Genomic DNA, 12,701 nt, shown 5'->3' on the forward strand with positions numbered 1-12,701 from the left:
TCTAAAATTAAAGTTTATTTCAGGCTTAGGAACAGGAAAATATGTACATGAGATCTTTGAGTTACACAGGTGATGGTGCTTCTTTTCCCGCTGTAGCTCCCCTTCCTGCCTGGCACTTTGAGAGAATTAATTTGAGAGATTTGTCAGCGCTTTCCAGATGCTTCACAAAACACACAAACAGCCTCTGGGGAAAATCTGGGCACTGTTAATTCACCTCAAAATCAAATTTTTAACACGCTTGAGCATAGAAAATAACACATCATAAGCACAGCCTTGGGCAGCCGTACGGGGGCAGCGCTGGTGGCCACGCAGGGTGTGGGAAGGGGGCTGCTGCCCCATCCCTGCTGCTGGCTGGGAATTCCCCGGGAGCCAGCCTGCTGTGCAGTGACACGTCAGCCACCAGTCTCGGGGGCAGTATTTGACAGTAACTAAAAAAGAAAGTGTTTACTCAGTGCTTTTTTCACAGCCGCAGCTCAAAGTGCAAGTGCTGGAAGCTTTTGCCGGGTCAAGGGCCACAGAACTGCACCCGCAAACCTTGCTTCACACTTGGGTACTGGCAACAAGTCCGGCCGCTGACCGAAAAGTGTGCAAGCAGTGACTAATGAGCCAGTGCCTTGTACGCACAGAGTGCTGCCTACTAGATGCATGCTTCCAGTATGAGCACAGGGTCTTCTCATCAGCAGCTCCCCACCCCTTCAAAGCTACCTGGCTCCGTTTGGAAGCTCTGCTCCCAACCCCACACCTCCTCCGCTTGAAGACTCTTTGATCGCCACGCAGAGGGCAGCACCGCGAGCACCAGGAGTGGAAATATGGAAAACAAATGCCTTCAAGAGAAACGGTGGTTAAAATATTTTATTTTTTATATCATAGAACATACTGCTGTTTACTTTAAATCACTTTAGAGTAAAGGCACACATTGTTAAAAATACTTCAGATTTACATTGCATGTACAAATGCGTGAGCAGGTGTACATGTCACCAAAAAAAATACAATATGGCTTCGTAAGGTTGAGGTGGGGCTGGGACAGTTCAACATGTATTTAAGTTTTACAGGATGCTCTTAACACTGAAAGGACTGACTAGAACAGAAAAGAATGGACCTAAAACACTGATTGTTACATAGACAGCATAACACATTGAATATACAACGCCAAGCATTCGTGTATGGATTCGCAGGACCAGTGGTTCTGCAAATTCATCAGGCTTTCAAGTGCCACTGAGTAAACAGGGCAGGCATATGGTCTGCCAGTTCGCAATAGTGGGAAGAAATCACAAATTCTGTCCACAAAACAGCCTCCTTTAAGAATATGCTGATATGCTTTGAGAAAAAAAAAAAAAAAAAAGAAAGAAACGGACTTGAGATATTAACTGCAGAAAAGGACTGAATAACAAACGGATAACTTACACTTCTGGCTAAAAAACGTAACGCATTAAGCCTGCAAGAATGCTCCATGACAATCATTTAGCATTAGTCCCACCCAAGTTTAAGGCTCATATCTAAAGTTTACCGTAGATTTGTTTTCTTTTGTGTAAAATTACCTGAGCACAGATATCAAAGATCTACAGAGCTTTTAAAATATCTGCAGATACCTTAAAAATCTGTAGGTATCTTAAAGCGAGATATCAATATCTTGATCTCTACACCAGTTTAAGAGATCTCAAAAAAAAAAAAAAAAAAAGAAAAGAAAAAACAACCACAAAACATCAACCACCTTTTGGTATTTCAGTAAAGCCAGGAGAAGAATGAGCTTAAGCTTTTGCTTTCATCTCTTAAAAACGTACATAAAGCGTAATAGAGTTCTTCAAATAGGACCGCTTAATTGTAAACAATACATTAAACCTTTACAAAAATCAGGAATCAAAAGTCAGGCAGTCACTCTTGTCTTCTAGAAATTGTTTATAAACGCTACTTTGCATCTTGCTAGAGAAAGCTGGTGGTTTCTGAAGCACTGACAGATGGAAAACAAAAAGGACCTGACTCCACTCCAAGAGCGTGTTACCATTTACACTCCTGTGCTGAAGCAGTGTGAATTGCTGCTGTCCTCGTTTGCTGAGGTGTGTTCCCTGCACACCACTAAGGGCCCAGATCCAGAAAAGCACCTTGCATTGTCTTAAGAGCTCTGCAGGATTGGGTTAGATTTAACAGGTTTAAAGACAAACATGTGCTTAAATGATTTGCTGCACAGAGACTCGTAAAATTTGCCAAGTGCAAGGCAGAAAAGCATCAGGTTGCGTGGACAGACCAGCTCCAAGCCATCACGGAGAGGGGCATCAGACCCTTAATTTCATTTAAAAAGCCTGAAAACGACAACACTGCGTGGAAGATACATGTACATACTTCCAGCAAACAGACTGTTTAGGATGATTTCTGACACAAGGCTCTGGAAATTCACCCTACTAAAAACCGTTCATTGATTTCATCAAACCAGCAAAGAAATACAAAGCACACGATCACCTTTTCCCCCTCTTGCCTCAAACACCGGTTCTCATTTTCCAATCCCAAAAGAAATGAATATAGATTAAAAACCCCACTTCAATCAACGAGCAACTGTATGTGAGCCTGAGGAGCAAATGGGCTTCTTCCGTTCAAATACACCAGGTTAAAACTTTGATATGACGATTAAAACTATTCGCACTGCTGAACTGGGACTAGCTGATTGCAGAGGGCACTTTACAATCATCGACAATCCTCTATAAAGGGTACCAAAACCTCCTATTAAGTATGAGCCTAGGATTCAAAAAAGACAAAGAAATAGATGGATGACAGATGGCTGTTCTGGAAAATTTATAAACATCACAGCAGTTTGAAGTACCCATAATTCTATGTATAAATAGCAAGTAACCCAAATAAAATGCTACAGCTAGTTTGAAAAAGCTAAGTTGAACATTGCTTTTCTATTAAATAGATTAAAATATTCATCCACTGAGAAATCACATCGATAAATAAAATATTTTCATGTATCAAAAGTGAGGGGCAGGTACTGTCAATTCCAGACTTCTTGTCCCGGTAATGGAAGGTCCGAGAAACAAAAGTAACTTGTACAGTAGTTCTAGCCTCTTAAATTTACAACACTGAATCCAGCAGGATTTGGCTAAATAATACAATTTAAATAACCTAATCTAAAGGAACAGAGTGTCCTGTAAACATCTGACAAACCACATTGCATTCTGATGGTGTGGCTGTACCTTCTCTACGCAGGAGAGAGACGATTCAACTGGTGGCGGGAATGAGGGATGCAATCGAAAGGCAACATTTCTGTTCTTCAGTAAGGCTTGTAAAAATTGGAGCAGTGTACGTATGACAGCCTGTAAAATTCTGACATTTTTGGAAAGCTCTTAAGTTTAAAAAAAGCCTAAATGTTTTTAAGTATAAAACACATTGAGAAGACGTCATCCTAAGTTATGTTTAAAAGTGTCTGGCACCAGAAATGACCACTGAGTATTATTATACCCAAGGGAAAAAGAAAAAAAAAAAAGAAGAGAAAAAACAAAGAATCATTCAAGTGTCCCTGAATTTCAGAGCAGACACAGCCAATTTGGTTACTTTGTGTTGTTCTGTTCCTCCGGGGAAAAAAAAGTCATGAACATACACTCTTTAAGCTGTCTGTACTACATCATTAATATATATTATATATATAGTAATTATATATATATATATATAATATATATACTCGTGTACCTATTTCATTTGCCTCAATCTGGAATCACGTGGTTTCATGCAACACACCAGGAATCAAGCTTACTCATTAGATCATAGCTGGTGTAACATCAGTATCAAATCTTTTACTATACAGCAATTCAGCTTTGCTCAGCAAGCACCTCTGGGCTAGAATCCTTATTTCCCTCTTCGTTCAGTCTGGTTCCCATCTGTTGCCTCCATCGCTCTTGTCAGCCACCTTCTTCACATTGTGCCTCCACGAGGCGTTCAATGCTGAGACCGTATTTCTGTCAGCTTCTGGAGATAGCTCTGTGCTGCTGGCATCGAGAGAATGAACTGAACTGTCCTTTGACCTATCCGGTAGCAGCCATATCCCATCAGTCCAAAAACTGTTGCTTTTACGACAAGTTTGAAAATCTTACTCGAAGCTGATGGAGGAGGCACGCTGCAGCAGAAGATGCAAAACAATGTTAACGCCTGCACAGCTGGGAAGAACGGGCATTTCCCAACCAAACCAAGAATTGTTTCTCCCCTCCCTCTTAGTGCAGGAGACTGGGGGATCAGACGTGTCATGAATGAGCAATATGCCCTTTCTTGTTCAAGGGCTACATCCAAATTAAATAATAATAACAGAAATAATAATAAAAAACAAAGCTATTCCCAGTTATGTTAATATAAGCTAATATTACCTCCAAAAGAGCTGGCTTGAAAACGCAGCCACGTGCACAGGACCCTGTACCTACACTAACAGGCTCCACGGTACCTCAGCTCACCCCACACCTATAGCAGGCAAACATTGCAACCCGCATAATCCCCTCAGTGACAGTTCTCTGCATGACATTTCAAGGGAGTTCTCACCTATTTATGTTAAGAAAATGTTCCTAACGTATTTAGAAGCAGTCAGTTATAGTAGTACAAAAACATTATGGGCACAGTCCAATCCTGTCTGATGTGCTGACATTAGGATGCAAGGGAACCGAGTTTAGATCCATTTGCTTAAATTAGGGCAAAGTTATTAGTGGTAAGATTTTGCATGTTGAGGGAATATACAGGAAGAGCTTCAAAAACATACACATTGAACGAAGGATAGAGTAAAGGCATCCCTTTGTGCCTTTGTACATGCTTTTGTATCTACTCTTTGCCATTTCCAGTCCCTCAGTGCAATCTAAAGATCAATTCAGAGCCTGAAGTGAATAGTAAGATCTGCTCAGAGTCAGGTTCAGTGACAGAATCCAAAAACTGGAAGTCCGGGAAACGTGTATGTTTTGATTCAGATGATTCCCAAGACCATTTTGTAACACATAACACAGACTGTAAAAAAATAAGTCTTTAAAACTTCTCTCCTTAGGCAGATGAAAATCACTGACAAAAAACATAAATGCTCTGCTGCTGCACTGAAACAGCATAAAAGGAAAAAGTGTTTAATGAGAAACAAATCCTAATATAGTAATCTTCTCTGCATAATTTGCTTTTTATTATTTTAGAAAGTCAAACTAAAGCAATATTCAAGTCTTGGGGAAGATACTGGTAGTTCTTCCACTTAGTTATGCCTTAGCATGGTAAAGTCAGTCAAGTCAAAGAGCATGAGCTTTGATGAAACAGATCCTGTAGGTAAACATTTAGACGCGGTCAGATTTGGGGCTGTTCAGTTCTGAAGTGTCAGCAATACAACCAACGTTAACCACATAGTTACATGTATTCTTGCAAGCTCATTTTACAGGTTATTTGAGAAGGTGCAGAGGGATATGGATGTCTAGTTTGTGGGCCCAGGCTCGGCTTAGCCTCAAGAAAGACTTTGGCAAGGCTCCTGCACTCTTTCCATTTGTGGATCCAGATACCCCAAGTACCTGGATTTTACTCTCTAAAGCTTATTTTATATGTCCCAGTACTCCATTTAGCCAGGGCATGCTATTGTATTTCAGAGCTTCTGATGAAACAGGAACACTGAGGTGCTTACATAAACACAGCAAATGGCTGTGATAAGATAAAGCACTAATATTTGAAAGGCTCTGCTATCCCAAACCACTGCAGACCGGTATTACCAGATCGTACTATAACCCCTCCTACATTTCTGATGTGCTGACCTTCGTGGCTTTGTAGGATACAGTCTGAACATTTTGGTTCTTTAGCTCTTTATTTTATAGAGCACACAGATCTACTTTAACAGCTACATTGGAGTGAGTTCTGCAGGCACGTGGCTTAGATCAGCCCGTGTTGAGCATATTCATTAAAACTTACTATTCCTTTATATCCAGTCAAAAAGCAGGTGATAAGCAACAGCAATAATCTTGCCAGAACCCACAGTGCCTGGCGCAACAAAAGCTTTGAATCTCACAGTTTGTATTTATCTAAGCTAGACTGGAAGCCTCGTTTTGTCACCTTCTACAAATCTCATCTGAAGCCTCATTTGAAAAGCCTTACACGTGGATCAATAGGTTTTCTTCCTAAACAAGGGCATTTTCTCATCTTATTTCCCTCAATAGCCAACCAATTACATTCTTTTTTTCCTTTGACAGTTTCTTTTCCTTTGCTGCACGCACAATCTGCACAGCCTGTCAGTGAGCTGACAGGGCAGGGAGTACAGCAGAGACATTTTTTTAAGCCACAACAACCAAGAAAACCCCAAAACCACTCACTGCAGACTTTCAGCAAGAGACGCTGTTGTGTCAGGACACAGGAAAGGATGACATACCTCATTATTTCCTGGATGTTCAAGTCAGAGTTCCAGTTCTTTTCAATTCCAGGTACGTGACCCATCCCAACCACACCAACTACAACAGCAGGGATGTATCTTCTAGGTTCAGCTAGGAAAGAAACAGAGACAATGGAATGCATCAGTAAAAGGACTGGTTTCTAGCTATAAACAAACAGTTAATAAGCAAGATTACAGAACAGCATTTTTTAAGCAGCAGGGGCTCCTCGTCCTACATCTTAGCAGCCAGCCACCATTAGACCACTTCAACACAGGCCAGTGCTCGCTCTCACTTCTGCTACCAACAAGATTTCACAACAGCCAGTGAAGTTGAAGTGTTCTTTCTGAAAGTTTTGAGGTTGGTTCCTCTCCCAGTGGAAAAATTGGCACCATGTCACAGTGAAAATAATTAACAGAAAAGCTTCTAAATAACGCACATCTTAACAAAACCACCTCTGGCACTGCCTCATTTACTAAGAGACTGAGACAGAGGACTTATCAATCAGATGATACACTTACGCTATTGTCTTTTGTGGCCCCACCTTTTATTTCAAATCCTTTTACTGCATATAAAACCCCTTCGGTTTCACAGACATTCACTGAACCAGTGATCCAGAGACTTTGATCTTAAGGCAAATGTAACAAAATTAAAGAGGCAGGTAAATTGCTATACAATTTTTGTGGCTCATGACCCACCAAGGACCAGCAACTAAACAAATTTTTCAGTCTGCTCCTTAGATCGAGTGACTGAAGGCATCCATGCCCACTTCAGCCACGCCACCTGCACTACCAGTGATATTAGTGTTTGGGGAAATCTCATTAAGGCAGCACTGAAGTAATGCTAGACAAGGGAGGTGCAAGAACACAAATTCAATCCCCTCGCTTTTTTGTGATTTTGCAATCACAAGACGGTGCCAGAGGTCTGCACTGAAGTGATTAAAATCAGTAACTACTTGAGTATGCATATATACACACACACAAATATATAAAGACAGGCACGTATACATGAATAAAGGAGATGCAGATCACACATGGCAGCAAATTACTTCCAAAGGCTAGAGAAATAGAATTATTTCTTATGCTTACAACTCGCTGAAACATGCAGAGTCTGTATTTGTCATAGACTCAGGAGCTCCTAGGAGCCCAATTTATCATAAGCAAAGCATGATGAATGCTGAAATTAGAGATAATTAGTTTAGCAGGAAATCTGTGCCTGAGCAGCTATTGGTGACAGTGAATTTGGTGAGACAGCGAGACAGGGAACACATGCCTTGTCTGTCCCATGCTGTGCTGCAATACCAGACGCCTGCCTTTTGAAGAAGTTGTCAGGCTAATCAGTGTTTTCCACTTTTCAATACCATAATGAGAAAAGAACCATCATTTAGAGCCTATTGCTCTGTGGAATTTCTTTGCTTCTATAGGAGGTTGCAGCAGGAGTAATACGCCTTTTAACTTTTCGAGCAGTGTCAGCTTCTGTGACATGCAGCATCTGTCTCGGATAAACCCACAGAACATCACAGATTTCTTAAGAACAACTGAAATTTGTAATAGCACACAAAAACCACATTGCTGGTTATGTTATCTGCTTTAAAACAATTACTTTCTGAAGCTCGAGGTAGTTCTATCTGCTTTGCTGCTTGCTTCAGCATGTAGGTCAAGTAAATATCCCGTTCAGAGACAATCGTTCGATGAAGATCAGGGAATTCTCCAATCATTTCTGCCATCATCTGCTCCAGCAAATCCTTCTGCTTGCATTTCTCCACATCATCTTTACTGAAAGAGAGGTAATTTTTCTCAGTATCGATGTCACACTTCCAAAGCCCAACACACACCAATAAATGAAGTGTTGCACACATCCACATAAGCCCACGCTGGACAGTTGTCCTCTCCCAGAGCAAAGCAGTCTGCACAGGCCTGCAAAGCTGGAGACTGATCAATGCCTCTGCAGCGAGGGCACAGGAAAGAAGGGAGGTCACCTGCCTTCAGGCACTTCAACCGAGTATTCACCCTTCCCAGTTTAAAAAACTGACTGCTCAACTGAGCAAAAGCACCAGGGCTTCAAAGCACAGAGTTATCCCGGTGCCCCACTTCCACTGTATATTCATAAGCTTAAAAAAAGGCAACGCAGCACTCCTGAGGAAGCAGATCTGATCGCTGAACGCACAGAGGCTCTATTTAAGGAACAAAACCACACGCTGTCAGGCACAGTCTGCAGGGATGGAAGGAGTTCTGCAGCCCTTCTGTCAGTCACAGCCTTCAGCAGGGAAGTAAAAGCTATTAATCAATTCCCTGAATGGAAGAACAGAAACGGGCAGGAAATAAGAACTGCAGGAGTGAATTTAATGAGCTTTTGTGTTATTATTGTTATTATTTTACATAGGTGCTGTTAACCTTCTGTTTGCAGCCACAGCTGAGGTCCAGTCATGGTTTGTGGCACCAGGATCATCTGGTTTTGCATCACTCTCTATTCAAGAATGATGTCAAGAAACTTCTTTTTAATACACTTGAGATCAGAAGGTACCACAAATGGCAGAGACAACTGAAGAAAGCCTTGCTAACTTTCAACAGACCACAGAAACAGACTGACACAAATCGGATTTTCAAGTACTCCATTTTCAGCAGAATCTCATGTTGATGGCTGAGTGAGCTTATCTACGCAACCACCCCCAGCAGCTTCCTAATTATAACCACCTCCCCTTCTCAACTCCTACCCACGTTACTTTTAAAATCATCGATGCTGCAAATCCACCAGTTGTACGGTAACAATTGGGGTGTTATGTTAAAGGTATAGTTAAGCACAATTATCCTATTTTTTCAGCTGAAAACTGAAATTATCTTGGGATGAATGAAAAATGTGAGAATTTGCTGAGAAATACATCCTCCAACACCCCCCAGAAGCACGCAAATAGCTGCATGTTGGTATTAGTCTATTAGTTAACAAAACTAATTGTAGTTAATGGATTGGAAGTAGGCCAAACTTTTACAGATGAACGTAACAAGTATTTACAGGAAACAACAATTAAGTAAACGCTAAGGCTGGGAAACAGAAGACTCGATTGTCCTTACTACAGTTTGAGCCCTGGCCCAATTTCACGTGGCTGAAAAAAACTGACATAGATTACTTCATGAGCTGCGTGGAGCTCCAGTCACAGGCACGGAGATCCAGGGACCACGTGCACTGGGAACCCATTTCTGGCAAGCCTCCCACCACTGCAAGTCTGGTAGGAGCAGATGGAATTTAGGAGGACAGCTGTGCGTGTTCTCACCCAGCTCAAGCAAGTTATCTCACACCTACTTGCGTCCAGAAGCAAAGAGGAAGCAAACTTGGCACAGTGGTTTCTTGAAAGGGCAGAGGAAACCAAACAAAGCAAGAGAAGAGCCATCTGAGAAGCATTACCCTAAGGCAAGAGTTCCTAACAGTGTCCCTTTATAAAGGTCATGTTCATTTAGAGTCAGACACATTGCCCACAAACTTAAAGGGTTTTCTCTTGTTCCCCAGCTCTGCTCAGATAGCAGATGATGTTGACTCAGTTCTTGAGCTGCCCTGATCCAGATGTGACTTAGCACAACAGGCCCAAGCCCTCTGGAAAACCTAAGGCAGTTGAAGCGAACATCCAGATTTACAATACCCACACGGTAGTACTGGGAAAAACTTTAATTTCTGCATTAAAAAATATATTTGAAAAATATTTTTAGTTATTATTCAATTATACACAGCACTGAATCTTTACTTCAGTATGATCCACAACCTGGACATAACGTATCCAAACACCACTAAACAAAGAGGTAACAGGATCAGAAAGCCAGCTTTCTTTAAATAACCTGGATTACTGATGTGTAGTTCGTATATTTATCTACCTCACTAATTTAAGGTTTTCCCACATCAGGTTGCGTACCAAGACCTTTGAGCTCCTACCAAGTCACACTGCAGAGCTGACCAATTCTCTGATAAACACACGGGATGTTTATTCATACCTGATTGGGTCAGATAAGAAGCAAAGGCCCCAAGCAAGCTTGACTTTCTGCCAGAAAGAAAGTGCAGCAATTGCTCTCTTAAACGTAACAGGGATGGGTCTGTCTCCAAGGTGAAATTTACAGAAAGGGACTTTACTAGCCTGGAAGAGAAGATATAAATTAGTACTCAAGCTGTACTAAAGGCATGGTACATTGGTACTAAGATAATGTTCATGTTATTATGTGATTTAGCTTAAAAAAAGAACAAGTAGTGTCATACTTAAACATCAAGAAATATTTTGGCTTTTCAGTAAATAAACTTTCCAATATGCTCCTTCATAAAGGAATACATCAGCTAAAAGATGCAGTAGGTGTTACAGGAAAAAAAAATGTTAAGCTGTAATTGCCCTCTTCATATGATGGGGCTCAATACCTTTTCAGGTCTGAATGAAATCCAAGGTAAAATGATTTTGGATGTTTTGCTTTTAACTAGGTTTGTGATCCCATCAAATCCTATTACTTTGTCACGATACGATACATTCAAGAAGGAGCTTATGAAACAAAAACTGGTGCTGGGTACCAGATGGCAACGCCAGGTGAGCCTTTGCTGTAGCTGAGGCTGACAAATTTTAGCACAGCAGAGAACTTCTTGGAAAATCTTTACTAAGCATACCTGTTTAAAAACCTCATACACACTTCTGAAGAGGATAGAGCAATAAATCTTTCTGGATGAATTAGAGTAAGTTTTCATTTACTAAAATCCTGACACCACAAATGGTATGACCAGCATCCATATCCCAAATTCAAAAATAGTTATCCAAGAGAAACAAAATAAACTGAAACAAATACCATCAGAATCATCACTTATCATTTAGTCTTTTTGGAGTTGTTTTCATGTCAGTTAGGGCTGTGAACCTCTGTACCTTTGAGTATACTTTGAAGCTGAAGATGGTTTTTACCACTTCACAGACTTCAGCAAAAGTACAGCCAGAGTTGCTCCTTTCTAGTCATTGAAAATGCCTTTATTTACTGACTCTGAGAGCAAAAGGCCAGGAATTTGACCTCGGAAAAACCATTTCAATTTCACACCTCTTTGAAAGCCTCCCTGAATTCTCCTCCTGGGGCCATTCCCAGCTGTTCTGTGATGTGAGCAGACACTTTCAGAAGCAGCATTTGCATCAATCCAGACATGACTCCATTCTGGCAAAAAAAAAAAAAAAAAAAAAAAAAAAAAAGGAGAAAAACGTTAAAAAGAAATACCAACATACTGTGTGGATTTCTTAGAATAATGTACTGTTCAGTCATGAAAACATTAAATATCTTAGTGAAGAATAGACACTGACGCTACTTTTTGGAACAAATTCACTGATCAATACCACTCTTTTGTTTCAGCTTCTATCAGTTGTGAAGTGGCTTTTCACTCCAGTGTGCAGCCAGACTATCCTCCCTTTCAATTAACTAAAAAAAGGATGGGAAAGGACAGGAGAGCAGCCAGATTCTTCAGTTTACATTCATTCTACCTGATAGAAGAAAGTGTCTGAATGGCAGAACAGCTCATACACTACATTTATTTTTTCTTGATCTGGTTACAAGAAAAAAAAAAAAAGCAAAGCACATTCCATTGAACACACAATGAATGCAGTCGCATTAGAGAGATAACTGAGAGGGAAATAGTGGTCTAATCATAAACACTTCCACAATCCCAGTGAAGCACTGGGCTGAACACTAGTTAGGTTAACAGCTGTAGGAACACAGAAAATTCAGGGTTGTGCAAGAATTTGATGTGCATGACTTCAGCACACGAAATCTTAGAAGGAAAACCTCAGTGCTGGGTCTGATGCACTCCCACAAGCACACTGGAGGCTCCTCCTTGCACAAAGAGTCCATTATAGAGACTTAAAATCCAGAGTTCTTTATTGAAGACAAGGACCTGATCTCCTACGTACATTTAAGCAAAATTTTCCTTTCCTAGCCTTTCAAACAGGGACGAAAACACCCCTGGAAATCCACTCAGAGCTGTCCTGCACCAGTTGTTCTTACAACAAAGACCAAGTGGCTGAGTGTTACCTGTCTCCAAGAGCACCCCATCCCCTGTTACACATCTCCTGCAATTTGGCACCAGCCCGTACCGCTACTAAAAGGTGCACATCCCCCTGCCTTGCTATAGTTTAATTTTCTGCTCTACCAGCAGCTTCATGTGACTAAAGCTGAGGTTACATAGGACAGCTTGAGTGAACAAGACTGCCTGAAGTTACCAGGGGAAGGTCCTGGTCTCCCCTCCCTGCTGCCACGGACATGCTCTAACAACCCACCCAGCGCGAGCTTTGATGCTTGTGCAACCTCTCCCCGAGTCGTAGGCAGCTCCTGCAGATAAGCAGATTCAGGAGTCACCAAGGAC

The 12,701-nt window shown here is 41.2% G+C and overlaps 1 protein-coding gene across 1 annotated transcript in view; it reads right to left on the bottom strand.

Annotated features, from left to right (window-relative positions):
* TRABD (TraB domain containing) overlaps window positions 1–12,701 on the bottom strand; it is a 32,662-nt gene continuing 19,961 nt past the window's right edge. Inside the window, exons 6-10 of the mRNA XM_082780673.1 lie at window positions 11,393–11,503; window positions 10,325–10,464; window positions 7,950–8,122; window positions 6,350–6,461; window positions 1–4,102 (exon numbers count right to left, since the gene is read on the bottom strand). Of these exons, the coding sequence (XP_082636799.1) occupies window positions 3,925–4,102; window positions 6,350–6,461; window positions 7,950–8,122; window positions 10,325–10,464; window positions 11,393–11,503 (714 nt within the window). The 3' untranslated portion in view covers window positions 1–3,924. The remainder of the gene's footprint in view (window positions 4,103–6,349; window positions 6,462–7,949; window positions 8,123–10,324; window positions 10,465–11,392; window positions 11,504–12,701) is intronic.

This window comes from Aythya marila (assembly GCF_965140915.1).
Source record: "Aythya marila genome assembly, chromosome: 1".
In the NCBI taxonomy this organism is placed as follows: Eukaryota; Metazoa; Chordata; class Aves; order Anseriformes; family Anatidae; genus Aythya; species Aythya marila.